The sequence below is a fragment of the Halichoeres trimaculatus genome, unplaced genomic scaffold (genome assembly GCF_033239565.1).
Source record: "Halichoeres trimaculatus isolate MK-OKI-2021-1 unplaced genomic scaffold, fHalTri1.1 fHalTri1_scaffold_13, whole genome shotgun sequence".
In the NCBI taxonomy this organism is placed as follows: domain Eukaryota; kingdom Metazoa; phylum Chordata; class Actinopteri; order Labriformes; family Labridae; genus Halichoeres; species Halichoeres trimaculatus.
The window spans coordinates 31844610-31859479 of NW_027437191.1; the positions used below are offsets into that span (position 1 = coordinate 31844610).

A 14870-nucleotide genomic window follows, 5' to 3' on the forward strand; every position below is an offset into this window, starting at 1 on the left:
CTGACTGTGAAATATGCAAAACAAAGATCGTTAGCAATTGTTTATAATTGCATATAAATAATTATACATAATTCTGTCAACATAAGCCTAGAGTATGGGCTTAGTATAAGCCTCTGTGCATTAATACAAACATACACACACTCACAGTCAACAGAGGTGACATGAGGTCATACATGGCATAGGCTGTTCTAGCCATGTTGCCGCGGAAACACTGTCATGGTGACTGCGCCTGTGCTGCTTCACAGAGTGTCACCCGTTGTGACACCAGATGTTCCAGGCTACAGTGTGTGTGACTGTGTGTGTGTGTGTGTGTGAGGCTGTATGTAGATCAGCCCTGGAATAGGTAGGTGGGCCAGCTTCATACATGCATAATGTGAGGGTAATAAAATGTTTGGGGTGTGTGTATGTGAGTGTGTGTGTGGTATAGCACAGGTAGGTGTGCCTGTAATGAAGGGATGTTTTCAGATCCAATGAGGTGTTACCCTCTTTATTGCTTAAACATCTCCCCTGTGTCATCTACACACACTCCAACAGTTGCTTTATGATGCGTGTGTGTGTGTGTGTGTGTGTGTGTGTGTGTTTGGTACATATTTACAGACTTTCTTCCAAGAACTGAATGTTTGACGGACAGGGACAAATATTTGATATATTTTCGGTGAAATAATAAAGATTAAAAAAGGGGGTGATGTTTTTTTAAGATTTAATTTTGCTCCAAACAATCTCATATTTGTCGTTGGGGCTGAGTTCGACCTGAGTGTGTTTTTCCTCAATCTGTCCAAACATGCAGGAGGTGTCAGAGACACACATACCTGAATGTTTTCGTCCCCAAAGCCGTCTTTGTTGTTCCGTATTCAAAATGCAGACTCATTAGCAGCAAACAGGCAGAACTGTGTGTTTACGGGAGCGTGTTGAAGTAGTTAAGCAGGTGTTGTTTGTGTGTGTGTGTGTGTGTGTGGGTGGGTCTGTGTGTTTGTGGCAGATGATTTTTGGGAGCCTCTTTCCGCGCTCTGCCCATCCTGCCTCTGTTGCCATGGTGATTCCTTTATCTCCAAACCTGAACATGCATTTAGCGGACTTTGTGAATGTGTCCGGGTCAGATTTATTTACAGGTTTTTCAACAAAACAGATTTGTTTCAGATCCACAGGGAGGGGGGAAAAAGCGAGAATATTGTGCGTGAAATCCTCAAACCAGAGGAAATGAAGCATGTGGGACAGCAGCAGGGAGATGCTTCGTGCTCACATGTTACGTTTTGTGATTCAGAAAGAGGGAAATTGTTTGTTGTGGATGTGGGTTTTAACTAACAGGTGGGTGTAAAGATGTGTCTTAATTGTGCCGACATGCAAATGTTGCTGAAAGTGTGTGTGTGTGTGTGTAAGAACGGACGGCTGCTTGCTGAGAGACAGGCAGTGAGAGGGGATTAGATAAATCAACAGCTCCAGCTGCAGCAGAGCTTAGGTAATAAGGCTCCAGCACAAACAGGCTAAATATAGAGACAACTGACTGACTGCCTGCCCACTAACTGTTACATCCCAACTCTTACACACACATATCACCCCCCCAAACACACACACACACACACTGCTGAAGATGCTTCTTTTTTTATATACACTGAGTTAGGCTGTAGAAATAAAGTTTGCATTGTGCTCTGCTTCTCGTAGAGGTGGGCGATGTAGTCTTTAAATCATGTCATAGTATGTCACAATTGTTACTGTTTGTAAACAGTTACGGTTGTGTGCAGAGATATACAACAGAAGTGCTGTGGAGTACAACAGTTTGTGAAGAGACGAGAGGGAGTTAACCACCAAAATTATATATTTTTACCTAAATAATACAAATTTGGTGGATGGTAAATGACTCACAGGTTTATGAGGAATCAGTGAGTGAATAGTAAACATCAACAAGTGGGCAGATATTCAGTGGACAGACATTGTAAGGGGAGAAATTCAGTGAGTTCCCCAGAGAAACACACCAGACAGTGAAATAAAAGGACACAAACTTGTGTCAATAACTAGAACTAGAAACTCCCCCAAAAGCAAAACTTTGAGCACAAAGTCCTCCATAGTGAGTCTACGTTATAACCCAGGGGCGGCACCATGGGTGGGCCAGAAGATCCCAGGCCCACCCCGTCTTTCTGGCAGGCCCTCCTCAAACTTTTATTTAAAAAACAACAAAAATTTTTCTTTCTTTCTTTTTTTTTTAAAAAAAGATTTATATATATATATATATATATATATATATATATATATATATATATATATATATATATATATATATATATATATATATACATACACACACACACACACACACACACATATATATATATATATATATATATATATATATATATATATATATATATATATATATATATATATATTTTTTGTCTAGATGCCCTGACTTTATAAAATGAGCCAATATAGCCAATCTTTTTGCCCAGGCATAGGCAAACTACGACCCATGGGCCACATGCAGCCCATGAAACATTTTAATCCGGCCCGCGGAACTTGAAAAAATTAAATGAATAAACCTTGTTAATGTTTTATTTTCCCTGCAATTCTGATGTTTTCTATATACAGAGTTCACATTTAATATCAAAATATCACACAAACAATTTTGACACAATCTTTTATTATTTTTTGTTTTTTCAATTTTAAAACCAGGACAGAAAAAACGTGTTTTTCTGTTTTTCTGTAATTCCGTTTTCCCATTTTGGTCTTAAAACAGAAAAACAAAAAAACAAGTCAGTTTTTTCGTTTTTTTGATTTTGTTTTGAAACAGAATAACGACAGAACGAACCATACACGGATTAAAAATCCCATTATAATTCCATTCTCTCATATTCTAATTTTTATTTCAAAATAAAATCAAGACAGCGAAAAATAGACCGTTACTTGTTTTCTGATTTTTGATTTGAAAACAAAAAGTTGAATAACAAGTTATCCAGTCGTTATCCATTTTCCGATTTTGGGTTCTTAAACGGATAAGGATTGAACGAATGATTCCCTGATAGTTACCAAAGCACTCCATCCATCTGCTCCTGGTCCGGCCCCTTTGTCAAATGTTAGAACTCATTGTGGCCCACGAATCAAAAAGTTTGCCCACCCCTGTTTTAGCCTGTTGTTAAAAAAGTTATGACACATTCAGTCTCATGTTATACCAGTAGGACTAGAGAATAATTTCTGGAAAGACCAAATATTAATGGATCAAAAAGCAACCAAATCTGCTTCAAAACATACCTAGTAACAGTCCATCTATATTTATACAGAAATAGTTTTTACTAACTTTTGTAATTTAAGACCCACCCAAAATTGAAATCCTGGCTCCTTCCGTGTTATAACCTCGGCTGAAAACCAACTTTTTATTAAATACCCAAAGTAAAAACTAGATTGAGAATATCAGCAGTTAAGATTATTTCTTTGCGGTCAAACCTGGTTACCTGAGGTTGGATAAAGAAACCACATTTAATAACACAGCTGCATACGTCGCCGATGTTTCAGTGTGAAGTATGACCCTGTTAACTGGTGACTTTCAGTGACGTTCAGCTAAGAGTCTCAAGTTAGCACGGTCACTCTTTGCTCTAAAGCACCTGTAGCTCCCTAACAAACACAGCTCGAAAGATGTTAACTCCATGGTTTCTGACAGCTGACCACTGATCAAACAGACATTTTTGATGCTTCTTACAGCTTTAATTTAGTGTTTAAAACAATTCAGGAGGAGTCACAGCAGCAATCAAGAAAACAAAAGTAAGAAAGTGTATAGAAAGTGTAAAAAGCTCCATAAGAAAATAGATGCTGACAGCTTGTCCATCATTGTCCAGTCAGCCAGCCTCCACCTCCACAGGGTCCAGGACTGAGCTTCTTCAGCAGTCTGTTCAGTCTCTGTCTCCTGGATCCTGTCTGCTCACAGCAGGTGAAGCTCTTCACATGTGGTGTTGGTGTCTGGTGTTAGCTATGTCTGTGAATAGCATGATGCTACTCTGCCTTCTGGTATTCCCTCTGTAGCTGGGTTAGCACAGGTAGCTTGTCCATCTTATTGGAGATAGATCAACTCAACTTGTGGGGAACATCCGGCCTTGCACCAGTTAGCATTGACATGCAACAGACTTTTAACTGAATTTACATGTGAACAATGCAGCCATGGTTACATGTAAGATCTCAGGACAAACACAGGAGCAAAAATAGTAAAAAGTACCACGTTTTGTACCCATCCTTATTTACAGTATTTAAGTAATGTGTTGAACTTTTACCAAAGTGATTTTTCGGACTTTTTTTTGCCTTTATTCAGAGAGGACTGCGTACAGAGCAGGAAACAGAGTGGGAATGAGCTGCTTTTCTACTCCAACTCCTGATGTATTTGTTTCATAATAAAAGTAATTCAGTTACAGAAAGATTGAAAACTTTTATTACTGAAGAGTTTGTCAGAAATGATAGTTTTCATCACCCTAAAGCTGCAATCAGCTGTGATATGAATAAGTTTTGTGAAGAGTTACTGTCACTCTGTTAAGGCTCCAGACTGGGATTCACCGATACCTGATCCTGGTGTCGGGTTTCAGCCCTGATCCAGCCCCTTAAAGCTGGACCGGGCATCTTTGCATCAAATCAAGTTCCTGGCCATGCCTCATTTGGCACCGTCCTTCTTCTCCTCGTCAGGCCTTCTCATCCTCGCCTGCTGCTGCCAGCGTTACATTAGCAGTGTTACAGTTAACAGTCACTCTCTTCCACATGTGACCTTCCCCGGCGCTCCACCGCCCACATCCTTCTTTAGCCAGGCCAGGTTTGGTGAATCCTGCAGCCACGTGAAGCGCAAAGCGGAGCTTTGACATAAGGCTGTCTGGAGGGTAGAGCACAGACAGGAGGAGGAGGAGGAGGAGGAGGAAGAAAGGAGGAGAGGAGGAGGGGGCTGAACATTTTGTGCTGCCTCCTCTCACCGACATGCAAATGCACACACGCACACACACACTTACGCGCCGTCGGGGACTGCCAGGCCTGACAGAGCCATCTATCACAACCTTAAGTGAGCTTATGTCTTTGAACAGCCTCTTAGAGCCTTGGAGTGATTGGCAGCTCTGTCCTCGCCGGCGGACCTCCTCTACAGGTTCAAAGACACCGTAACCCTCTCCATACGTCGCCGTGAAGCGAGCGCTGGCTTTTGATGTCTGCGTTACGGCTGAATGTGAAAGCTCTTCTCATACATCTCCCTCTTTGTCTGTTTTTGTCTCATTAGATCGTCCAAGGCTCATCCCGGACCAGTCGTCCACATAAGTGACAACCCCATGGATGAGGGAAAGGTAAAGAGCAAAACATTACTCTCCACACACTTATATAAACTTTTTTGGGGAATGGATTTTCCTTTTATGACTGGGAAAACTGGAATATTACCATATTGTCTTTTTAAACTTCATATGAGCCACATTCACCTGACCAGTCCAGAAAAATGTCTTGTTTCAAGAAGACAGACATGGCTTCTGTGTCAGATTTTACTCTGTAGGAGTTGGTGTCCAGTAGTTATAGAAGAAGTATGAGTATGATTCTTCATCGGGGATAGTGATCCTAAAGTCCTGGTCCCAGATAGCTCTGAGGGAGTTCAGGGATTTTTGAGTTTTTTTTTTTTCTTTTTTTTTCTTTTTTTTTTTTAAGATAAATAAATAATTTATTTACCTGAGCAAAATTACTATCATTATTATCTTTTAAGATAAAAAGATACTTTATTTATCCTGAAGGAAATTATTATAAATACATATTTTTATTTTTAATATTAAAATATACTTTATTTATCCTGAAGGAAATTATTATAAATATTTTTGTTTTATTTTTAAGTTAAAAAGGTACTTTATTTAACCTGAAGGAAATTATTATATATAACTTTTTTCTTATTTTTAAGATAAAAAGGTACTTTATTTAACCTGAAGGAAATTATTATATATAAATTTTTTCTTATTTTTAAGATAAAAAGATACTTTATTTATCCTGAAGGAAATTATTATAAATACATATTTTTATTTTTAATATTAAAATATACTTTATTTATCCTGAAGGAAATTATTATAAATATTTTTGTTTTATTTTTAAGATAAAAAGGTACTTTATTTAACCTGAAGGAAATTATTATATATAATTTTTTTCTTATTTTTAAGATAAAAAGGTGCTTTATTTAACCTGAAGGAAATTATTATATATAAATTTTTTCTTATTTTTAAGATAAAAAGGTACTTTATTTAACCTGAAGGAAATTATTATATATAAATTTTTTCTTATTTTTAAGATAAAAAAACACTTTATTTATCCTGAAGGAAATTATTATAAATATTTTTGTTTTATTTTTAAGATAAAAAGATAATTTATTTATCCTGAAGGAAATTATTATAAATATTTTTGTTTTATTTTTAAGATAAAAAGGTACTTTATTTAACCTGAAGGAAATTATTATATATAATTTTTTTCTTATTTTTAAGATAAAAAGGTACTTTATTTAACCTGAAGGAAATTATTATATATAAATTTTTTCTTATTTTTAAGATAAAAAAACACTTTATTTATCCTGAAGGAAATTATTATAAATATTTTTGTTTTATTTTTAAGATAAAAAGATACTTTATTTATCCTGAAGGAAATTATTATAAATATTTTTGTTTTATTTTTAAGATAAAAAGGTACTTTATTTAACCTGAAGGAAATTATTATAAATATTTTTTGAAGATAAAAACAAACTTTATTTAGCTTGAGGAAAATTATTATTATTATTAATTTTATTTTTTAAGATAAATATATGTTTATTTATTCTGAAGGAAATAAAAGTTTTTTTTAAAACACACAAAAAAAATAAAAGTTATTTCTTAATCTTATTCTAATTTGTTTAATTTTTGATTTTTGAATTGTTTTTGTTGCTCAGTTATCTTGTGATTAAAGGTGATACCTTTTGTCTTTTAATTAAAGAGTAAGTTTTAATGACTCCTCAACTTAAATTTGAGCACTGCAAAAACTGAAATCTCATCAAGTGTTTTTGTCTCATATTCAGTAGAAAATGTCTTTTTAGACTTAATATGAGCCATGAGTTACTTGTATTAAGACATTATTCTAGTTTAAAGCAGATTTTTGGGGAATTTTTTTCTTGTTCCATTGGCAGATTTTTTCTTACTTTTTGCAAGCAATTCTGACATGATTTTTGTCTTTAAATAACTTAAAATGAGATATTTTTCTGGACTGACCAGTTGAATGTGGCTCATATAGAGCATAATTAGACAATTTTTACTTAAAATAGACAAAAAACACTTGATAAGGTTTCAGTTTTCTGCAGTGCATATATGTGGCAAGAAATTAGCCAACAAGAAAAATGAAACTTTGAAGGACATTTTCAGAATAAGCACAAAACAGAAAACCAAACTGATGATTGTACAGCCCTGACAGAGATAAGAGTGAAAGTCACAAATATTCTTAATTATCTGTTTACTTTTAATTAAGCTGCTCAGCTGTGGCTTTATATTTTTATCTGTAAGTATATTAAAATGGGATAATTAAAAAAACAACAAATTTTACATAGATATGGAAAGGACTCAAAAAGCCTTGCATATTTCAAAGTTAAGTTCATTTTTAAAGTTAACCTACATGTGCACACTGCTCTTCTTTTTAGGCTTTCCTTTTGTAGAATAAAACTTGTAAAACTTTACTAGCTGTGTTATGTTTTTGTAGCTCCAGACCACTCTTCTTTGGTGGAAAAGGTCACAAAATGACTTTTTTGATACCAAAGGTTGCAGACCCTTGTCATGGAAGTTAAGCTTTAGTACTTTAGTGACAGTTAAGATATTCAGCTCTGCAGTAAAAAACAGAGAACCATCAATTGAGTTATTTTTAGGATCATTACATCAGTAGCTGTTGGTGCTCTGCATGCAGGAATCCTCCCACCATGAGGCGTTTGGAGCCTCTTTAAACTGAATGAGCTGCCTCAGGAGCAGATTTAAAATGCTTTAGAAGCCAGGCATTGTTTCTAAAAATAACTTTACAGGTGTAAAAAAAAAAAAAATTTTTTGACTTTGTGTTCAAGAAGAATCTCTCCACATTATCATCTCATGTGCAGCGGGGTGGGCAGGTTTCCTCCTCAGCCCCCAGAAGTCGACTTACACCTGACTTCCTTTAATGCTGCGTGTGAATGTCAAATGTATTACTGCTTTCTGCGCCCGTCACGGGGTCTATTCTATCTGCGCTCCTGTCATCTCTCCCACCTATCTCACCGACTGCCTGTCGCTCTTCCTCTCCAGCTTATAATTGGATTTGAGTCTGGGATCGTGGTCCTGTGGGATCTGAAATCAAAGAAGGCTGACTATCGCTACACTTATGATGAGGTAGGAAAAACTCCACTCCCCTGTTTCTTTTCTTCTTTAACAGCTTTCAGTCATTTCTCCTGATCTAAAGCCTGTTTCCAGGAACAGAATCTGGGAATTTAATCTCACATTCATGAGCTTTACTGTTCACAGCTGAGAAATGTGTGTGTGAGAGAGACTTTATTGCTAGTAAAACGTCTAAGACTTGAGATGTTTTACTACGGCTGTTGAGAGCGGTGTGTTTAGGATGTGCTGACTGCGAAGAAAAGGAGTTTGTGCTTCCTGATTCATAAAAAACAGGAAGTGATCTAAATGGACAAGTTAAAGAAACAGATACTGAAACTGAAACTGAAAGTTATACCACACCTATGAAGAATCTGATGCCAATATATATCTATAATATATATATATATATATGTACATTGCTGACAACGCAAATTGAAATAAGTGTTAATATAACTGGTATCGTCTGATATAACTACTGCTTTTATGTCATTTTTATTTTTTAATTTTTATTTTTTTCATTTTGCCACAGTTAGCCAAAAGAATAGAATATACATTATTAATAATAACATTATATAACATTATTTATTAATCCCCCTGGGGGAATTATTCTGACACAGCAGCTCACAAAGTGCAAAAAAATGTCATAACAATAAAAAATATAATGATAATAAGAAAACAAAATCAGGAATACAGGAAAATAAATAAAGAAAAGAAAAAAATATTACTGTTTACCTAAGGAAAAATAAGTACAAGAATCAGCTTTAAATAATGGACTATGTGCCCCTATACATAGTTCCATGTCAGATGAAAAAATACATGAACCAAATGAAACAGAACAAAATTAAAGAAACAAAAAACTTGGGGTGAAAAAAACAGTGATTGGAATACGATTCATACCCTGCAATTAAACATCATTAGAAGCTACATGAAGAAGTAGCATGACAGTAAGCTAACGAGTAGGTCAGTAGCCTTTGACATAAAATGAATGCAAGGGAAGCAGAAACCATCATTAAGGTCACAAACACAGCACATGTAGGGCAGATTTATAAAAAATGAAGAGAATAAATGCAAAGCATGCAGGAAAAATAGGAAGCAGCATTAATTTTATATTAATAATGGATTGCAGGAAGGACTATACACAAATCAAAACAAACTGTTCTCATACTGACACCAATATGTTTCTATACTGATGCCAATACTCGAACTCAGGCTGATGCAATGTCAAGATTTTACTGCCCTATTTAAGGGGTTATAGGGGGGCTTAGGATTGGGTAGTGGGCTGGTTTTACCCCAGACAGGTTGCTGGCCTATCGTAGGCCTAACGAATAGACAGATGATATACAGATGCTGATATCAGAACTTGTTCCACTTCTAAAACTGTTTTTGAAATACGCACTTTTTTTTCTGTTACAAAAAGCCATATTTATTATAGGTTAAAAAAAGACATACTGTAAACCAACCAATCTTCTATTTTTGCAGTTCAGTGTACTAAAAGTTACAGACTTAGTTGAATATATCACAATACAAACAAGGTATATATCAAAAACTGATCAATGACCGCAAAATATTCACAAGCTGTTTATAAAGAGAGAAAATCACTGAGGGGAACATTCATTTTTCAAAAAGCAAAGATTAAAAGGGTTCGAGGGTCAATTTATGAAATTTGTCTTCTGAAGAAGTAAAAACGTGGTGTGTTAAAAAGGCTAAAAGACTGTACAAAATCAACCTGATTTTGAAATACACTATGGAGAATATTCATTAATAGGTTTGTGTGATTATGCACTTAGTTCCAATTATTGTTGGCAATTAATATTGTTTCTGCTTTGCACGTATTTTCTACTATTTGTGGTTTTTTGTGAGATAAAAGGAGTGGATCTGAAATAATAATAATATATATATATTTTTTTTAAATATATAAAATGGAAATTTGAATAATTGATAAAAAATAAAACAAGTAAATAAAAAATCAAAACTTCATAGTTTTTTCCTCTTTACTTATATAAATTTTGTATGCTTTTTAACTCAAATATCTATTGCGCTTAAAGGGGAAGCTTTCCAATCTCTTCTACTTTCTGATTCTGAATAAGCTTTAGCTTCAACCTATACCCTTTCTTTTTTTTCTTGTATTTTCTGAAATTTTACTCTGAGTTTCTAAATTGTTCTAAGTGTTGCATGTAAGGATAGACCTAGATTTGGCCCAACCTAGCTGATATTCAGTATTTTGAAGCATATCGGCATCTGCCTTTTTTTAGTTGATTTGACGCCCAATAAGAAATCAATGTAAAACTTTTTTTTCTTTTTTTTTGCTCTGGTGCAGCCATGTTTCTCTATCTGCAGTCACTGCTCTGTCTCTAGCATTGTCCCACCCACAGTCACCCACCATCTGATTGGTTACACGCAAGGCTATTTTTCTGGAAAACTTTACCGTAGAAAACTTTGGGGAGCCATTTATTGTCACAGTGTCGGAGTTTATATTATTCAAAGTTTTGATGCCATTTTTTTCACTTTTGCTGCAAATGAATATCAGCTCCAAATATCAGGTATCGGTTTCCTTGACTACTGATTATCGGTATCAGTATCAGCCCTGATAAAAAAAATCATATTTCTCTATCTCTTGTTGCAAGGGAACCAAAATAGATTTCTTTAATTCATTCATAAACCACCCTTATATTTAAGTGGTTTTAGATAAATAATTGTGTTGCAGTAGCTAACAACAGCAGTGTGTTATGAGTAGTGCTGTCAGGTGATTAAAAAAAATAATCTAATTAATTACAGGATATGTAATTAATTAATCTAATTAATCACATTTTAATCTCATATCTGCTTAAGGTCCCAAAAAAAAGAATTTGAATTCCAGGTCATTCAAATTATATTAAAATACATTAAAAGACATTTAAAAATAAGGTGGGAATATATACAACACTTTTTAGGTACCCTGAGGCATAAGGAACAAATGAAAAAAGTTTTATGGTTCTATCTTTACAAAATCTACACAGTCCTGCACCTAAGATAAGCTGATTTGATTTTTAGGACGTTTTCTGCTTCTGTTCACATTTTTACTCGATGTGGACTCAATTTTCACTGCAATATGAACTTCTATACTTCTATGAGGTCAGGAGAACCAGGGCTAAAGGCTAAAAACTGTGAGGAACTATGTACAAAACACTTTATTCAAGTCTTGGATCAAAGAAAAGTGAAGTATTCTCAGTTTAACATGCTCTGAACACACAAACTGTTGCTGATTGGTGCAGATTAGCCCCAAGCTGAAACATGACACAAGGAAGGAAATTTTCAAAGAATTCTTTGGATTTAAATACAAGACATTTTTCGATCATTCAGGGCTTGTTTAAAGCAGTAAAGAGTGTAAAATTACCTGTTTTTTTACAGAATTGAGCAAAAGGTTGATTTTCTGCAGATTTTCAAAAAGGACGTGTGAATAAACGAGATGTGGACGGCAGTCCCCTTAACAGCGCTCTCTCTTCCCCCCCGGTTCAAAGCATGTTGCTAGGTGTGATACATTCAGGGACACTCGGAAATTTGAAAATCTAACGAGAATACCACTTTTTTCATGTAGGACAAATGGTTTGTAAATGCTAGACATTTGACAATAAGTGCGTCTTTGAACGCCTCGCGGGTTTGGGATCCAGATTAATCTGCTTTAATTTTTATGACGTGTTAATTTGCGTTGTAATTAATCAATCTAATTAACGCGTTAAAATGACAGCCCTAGTTACTAGCATACCATGGAGTATAAGCTGAAGATATTTAATTAAGAAATAGGTCGAGGAATGATTTATTTCTCAAAAAGATTCATCAGTTTTGGAAATGTTTTGATTCTTTCCAAGATAAAGATAACCAGACTGACGAAGATAAAAACAGCTTGTCCAAACGCAACAGATCCACTTCCCAGTGCTTAAGAAACACAAGTGCTGCCACTTCATGAACACATGTCTAAACAACTCCCTGATTTATACATGTTTTTACGTCCCTGGTGACATTGCAAGGTCACACAGGGAACGTGCTTAAACATTACGGTTATAAAAAGGGCAACACTTTGTAAAAGGTCTTTTCCCTTTAAAGCACTGAGTCATGCAGCTTTATTGGCTTCCCCCGGGGCAGCAGTGTGTGTCTATAAATAAAAGATGGCAACAATAAAGAAGAGACACTGTGTCAGAGAGGCTTGGATCCCCTCTGGACCTGGCGTGCGTTGGACCTGGACTGCTTGTGTCATGTGTTACCTATCGACGCTTATATGCAAATCACTTCCTGATTTATGCAGAGATAAAAAACAGTTGTGCGTGATTTCTTAGCACGATGTGACCTCTTCCTGTCCAGGATGAGAGTTACTTTAAGTATCTGATCTCATTCATAAACTCGTCGTTGAGGTTTAAGCCGACTCATTGGATGCGTAGAGCATCCGCAGCACTTCCACACAGCGCCAAACCGTCTGTTTAAGATAATGAGATTACTCTAACACTCATGCTGCTGCTCACCTCGGCGGCAGAGCTGTGGGGCTGTACACACACTGAGATAACAAGAGTCACAGAGGACAACATGGACACAAAAATGAGAATGGGATTTGGTGTGTTGGGTTGGCGTAGATAGCCTCCTCTTTCTCCCTCCCCCTCTGTCTTCGCCTGCGCTCTCAGATAAGCTAATATCTCCCCGCTGCTCCCGGGGCACTGCAGTTTCTCGTATTGAATCTCCCGAGGGAGTCCATCGCCTCTCTGCAAACCCCTGCAGTTACACCCCTCCTGAGACCAGGGGGTGGGAGTAGATGAGGGTTGGAGATGGGGGAATGTGTGTTCCTGCAACTCATTTTGTTGTCTGTGATTTACTCTGATGAAAAGAGCCTGCATCGTATTACTCGTGTTCTGATGTGATGCTTTACTGTTAGATCAGGGTTCCAGTTCGAGGTCTGCAGCCCTCTGGACCAGCCAGGCCAAACTGGACTGGGATTTTCTAGTTCCATCACATTGCCCAGCTGGCTACATGTCCCTACAGCCACCACCTTCACCAGCATCTCACAGATAATTGACTATACCAGGGTTTTACAGCTGGCTCTGGAGTTGAAACCAAACACTGTTATTCAGAGAAGTGCTTATTACTCGGCTGCTTCAGAGCACAGCACTTTGTTTGAATTGGCATGTAAAGGATCACAGGATGCGTAAGAACCATGAACCAGATGTGTTGAAGGCTTCTCATTGGGGGAGTCGGCCTTCAACATGCCGTATTTTGTTAAATTAGGGATGCACCAATACAACTTTTTCAGTCCGATACAATACGATACTTTGGCTTTGGTTCCTGCTGATACCAACACTGATCTGAAGGAAGTAACTCTTCGACAATTTTAATTCCTTAAAACAAGGATAAAATGGAGACTTGGGGTGAGTGATATTTTTCAGGGACGATACCGATACCAATAGTCAAGGAAGCTGATAACTGATATTTTGGGTCGATATTCATTTGCAGAAAAAGTGAAAATATTTAGGGCTGGTTATTGCAAAGAACCTCACATTTCATTTCGATTTTGATTTTTGATTTCAATTCTTTATGTTGCGATTTGATTCGATATTGATTTAAATGCTTCAATTATCGATTTTCATGTCCCATGTGAACATATGTGGTATGTCACCTCACCTTTTGGAGCGATAAAACAACCCAAATGTCAGACTTTAAAGCTGAAGGATCTGGCTTTATGCTTCTGCTGCTGCATTGGGCAAGGCAACATTTTGATGCATCAATTCATCAATATTTTTACCCATCCCTAAAAATATTGGCATCAATATTTGGGATAATACAAACTCTAACACTTAGCTTTGTTTAAACGTCTTTAAGCATATTTTCATTAGACAGCTCCCAGGCTCAGCAGCTGTCTTATACAGTTAAATGAAAACTTAAAAAAATTAAAAGCTCCCTAGAGCTTTCTACGATAAGTCAAGTTTTCCAAAATATGTCTCTGCGTGTCACCAATCAGATGGCTGATAATCATCCCAGCCCGCCTGAAAATCTTATTAGCCACCAGATTTTCAAAAAGGCAGATGCAAATGTGCCTCACAATGCTAAATATCCGCACCGATAATCAGCCAGGCTAAAAATCGGCCTCAGTCGATCCCTAATTTACATGATATATTATTTTGACGAGTGTTGTCCAGACTAGGGATATACTGATTATCAGCCAGTTCGATTATCAATGCCGATATTCGGCATTTTGAGGCATATTGGCATCTGCTTTTTTTTTAAAAATATAACAGCTGATTAAAAACATTCGCCTTCCCTGGTATATACCAGCAACTTGTCAATAACATGCAAATCAAGCCCTCCTAGCCCCTCCCCCAAACCCTCCTCTCCACGCCAAAAGAGCGACAGAAAGTTCAAACTAAAAAAAGACAGTAAGCAAAAAAAAAAAAAAAAAAAAAAATGCAACCAGAAAATAAAAACATCACTGAATTTATGCACTGTCATCTTTAAAAAAATGACATCAAATAGATAAATAAAATGCAATTTGAACTTCACCAAAACACTTTCAATGTAATTTCTTGTTTA

At 36.2% G+C, this 14870-nt stretch overlaps 1 protein-coding gene across 3 annotated transcripts in view; it reads left to right on the forward strand.

The window, feature by feature from the left end:
• Positions 1–14870, forward strand: part of stxbp5a (syntaxin binding protein 5a (tomosyn)) — a 186415-nt gene that overhangs the window by 107437 nt on the left and 64108 nt on the right. For all 3 annotated transcript variants that reach the window (XM_074684689.1, XM_074684690.1, XM_074684691.1), the window contains exons 6-7: positions 5228–5291; positions 8256–8339. In XM_074684689.1, the coding sequence (XP_074540790.1) occupies positions 5228–5291; positions 8256–8339 (148 nt within the window). The remainder of the gene's footprint in view (positions 1–5227; positions 5292–8255; positions 8340–14870) is intronic.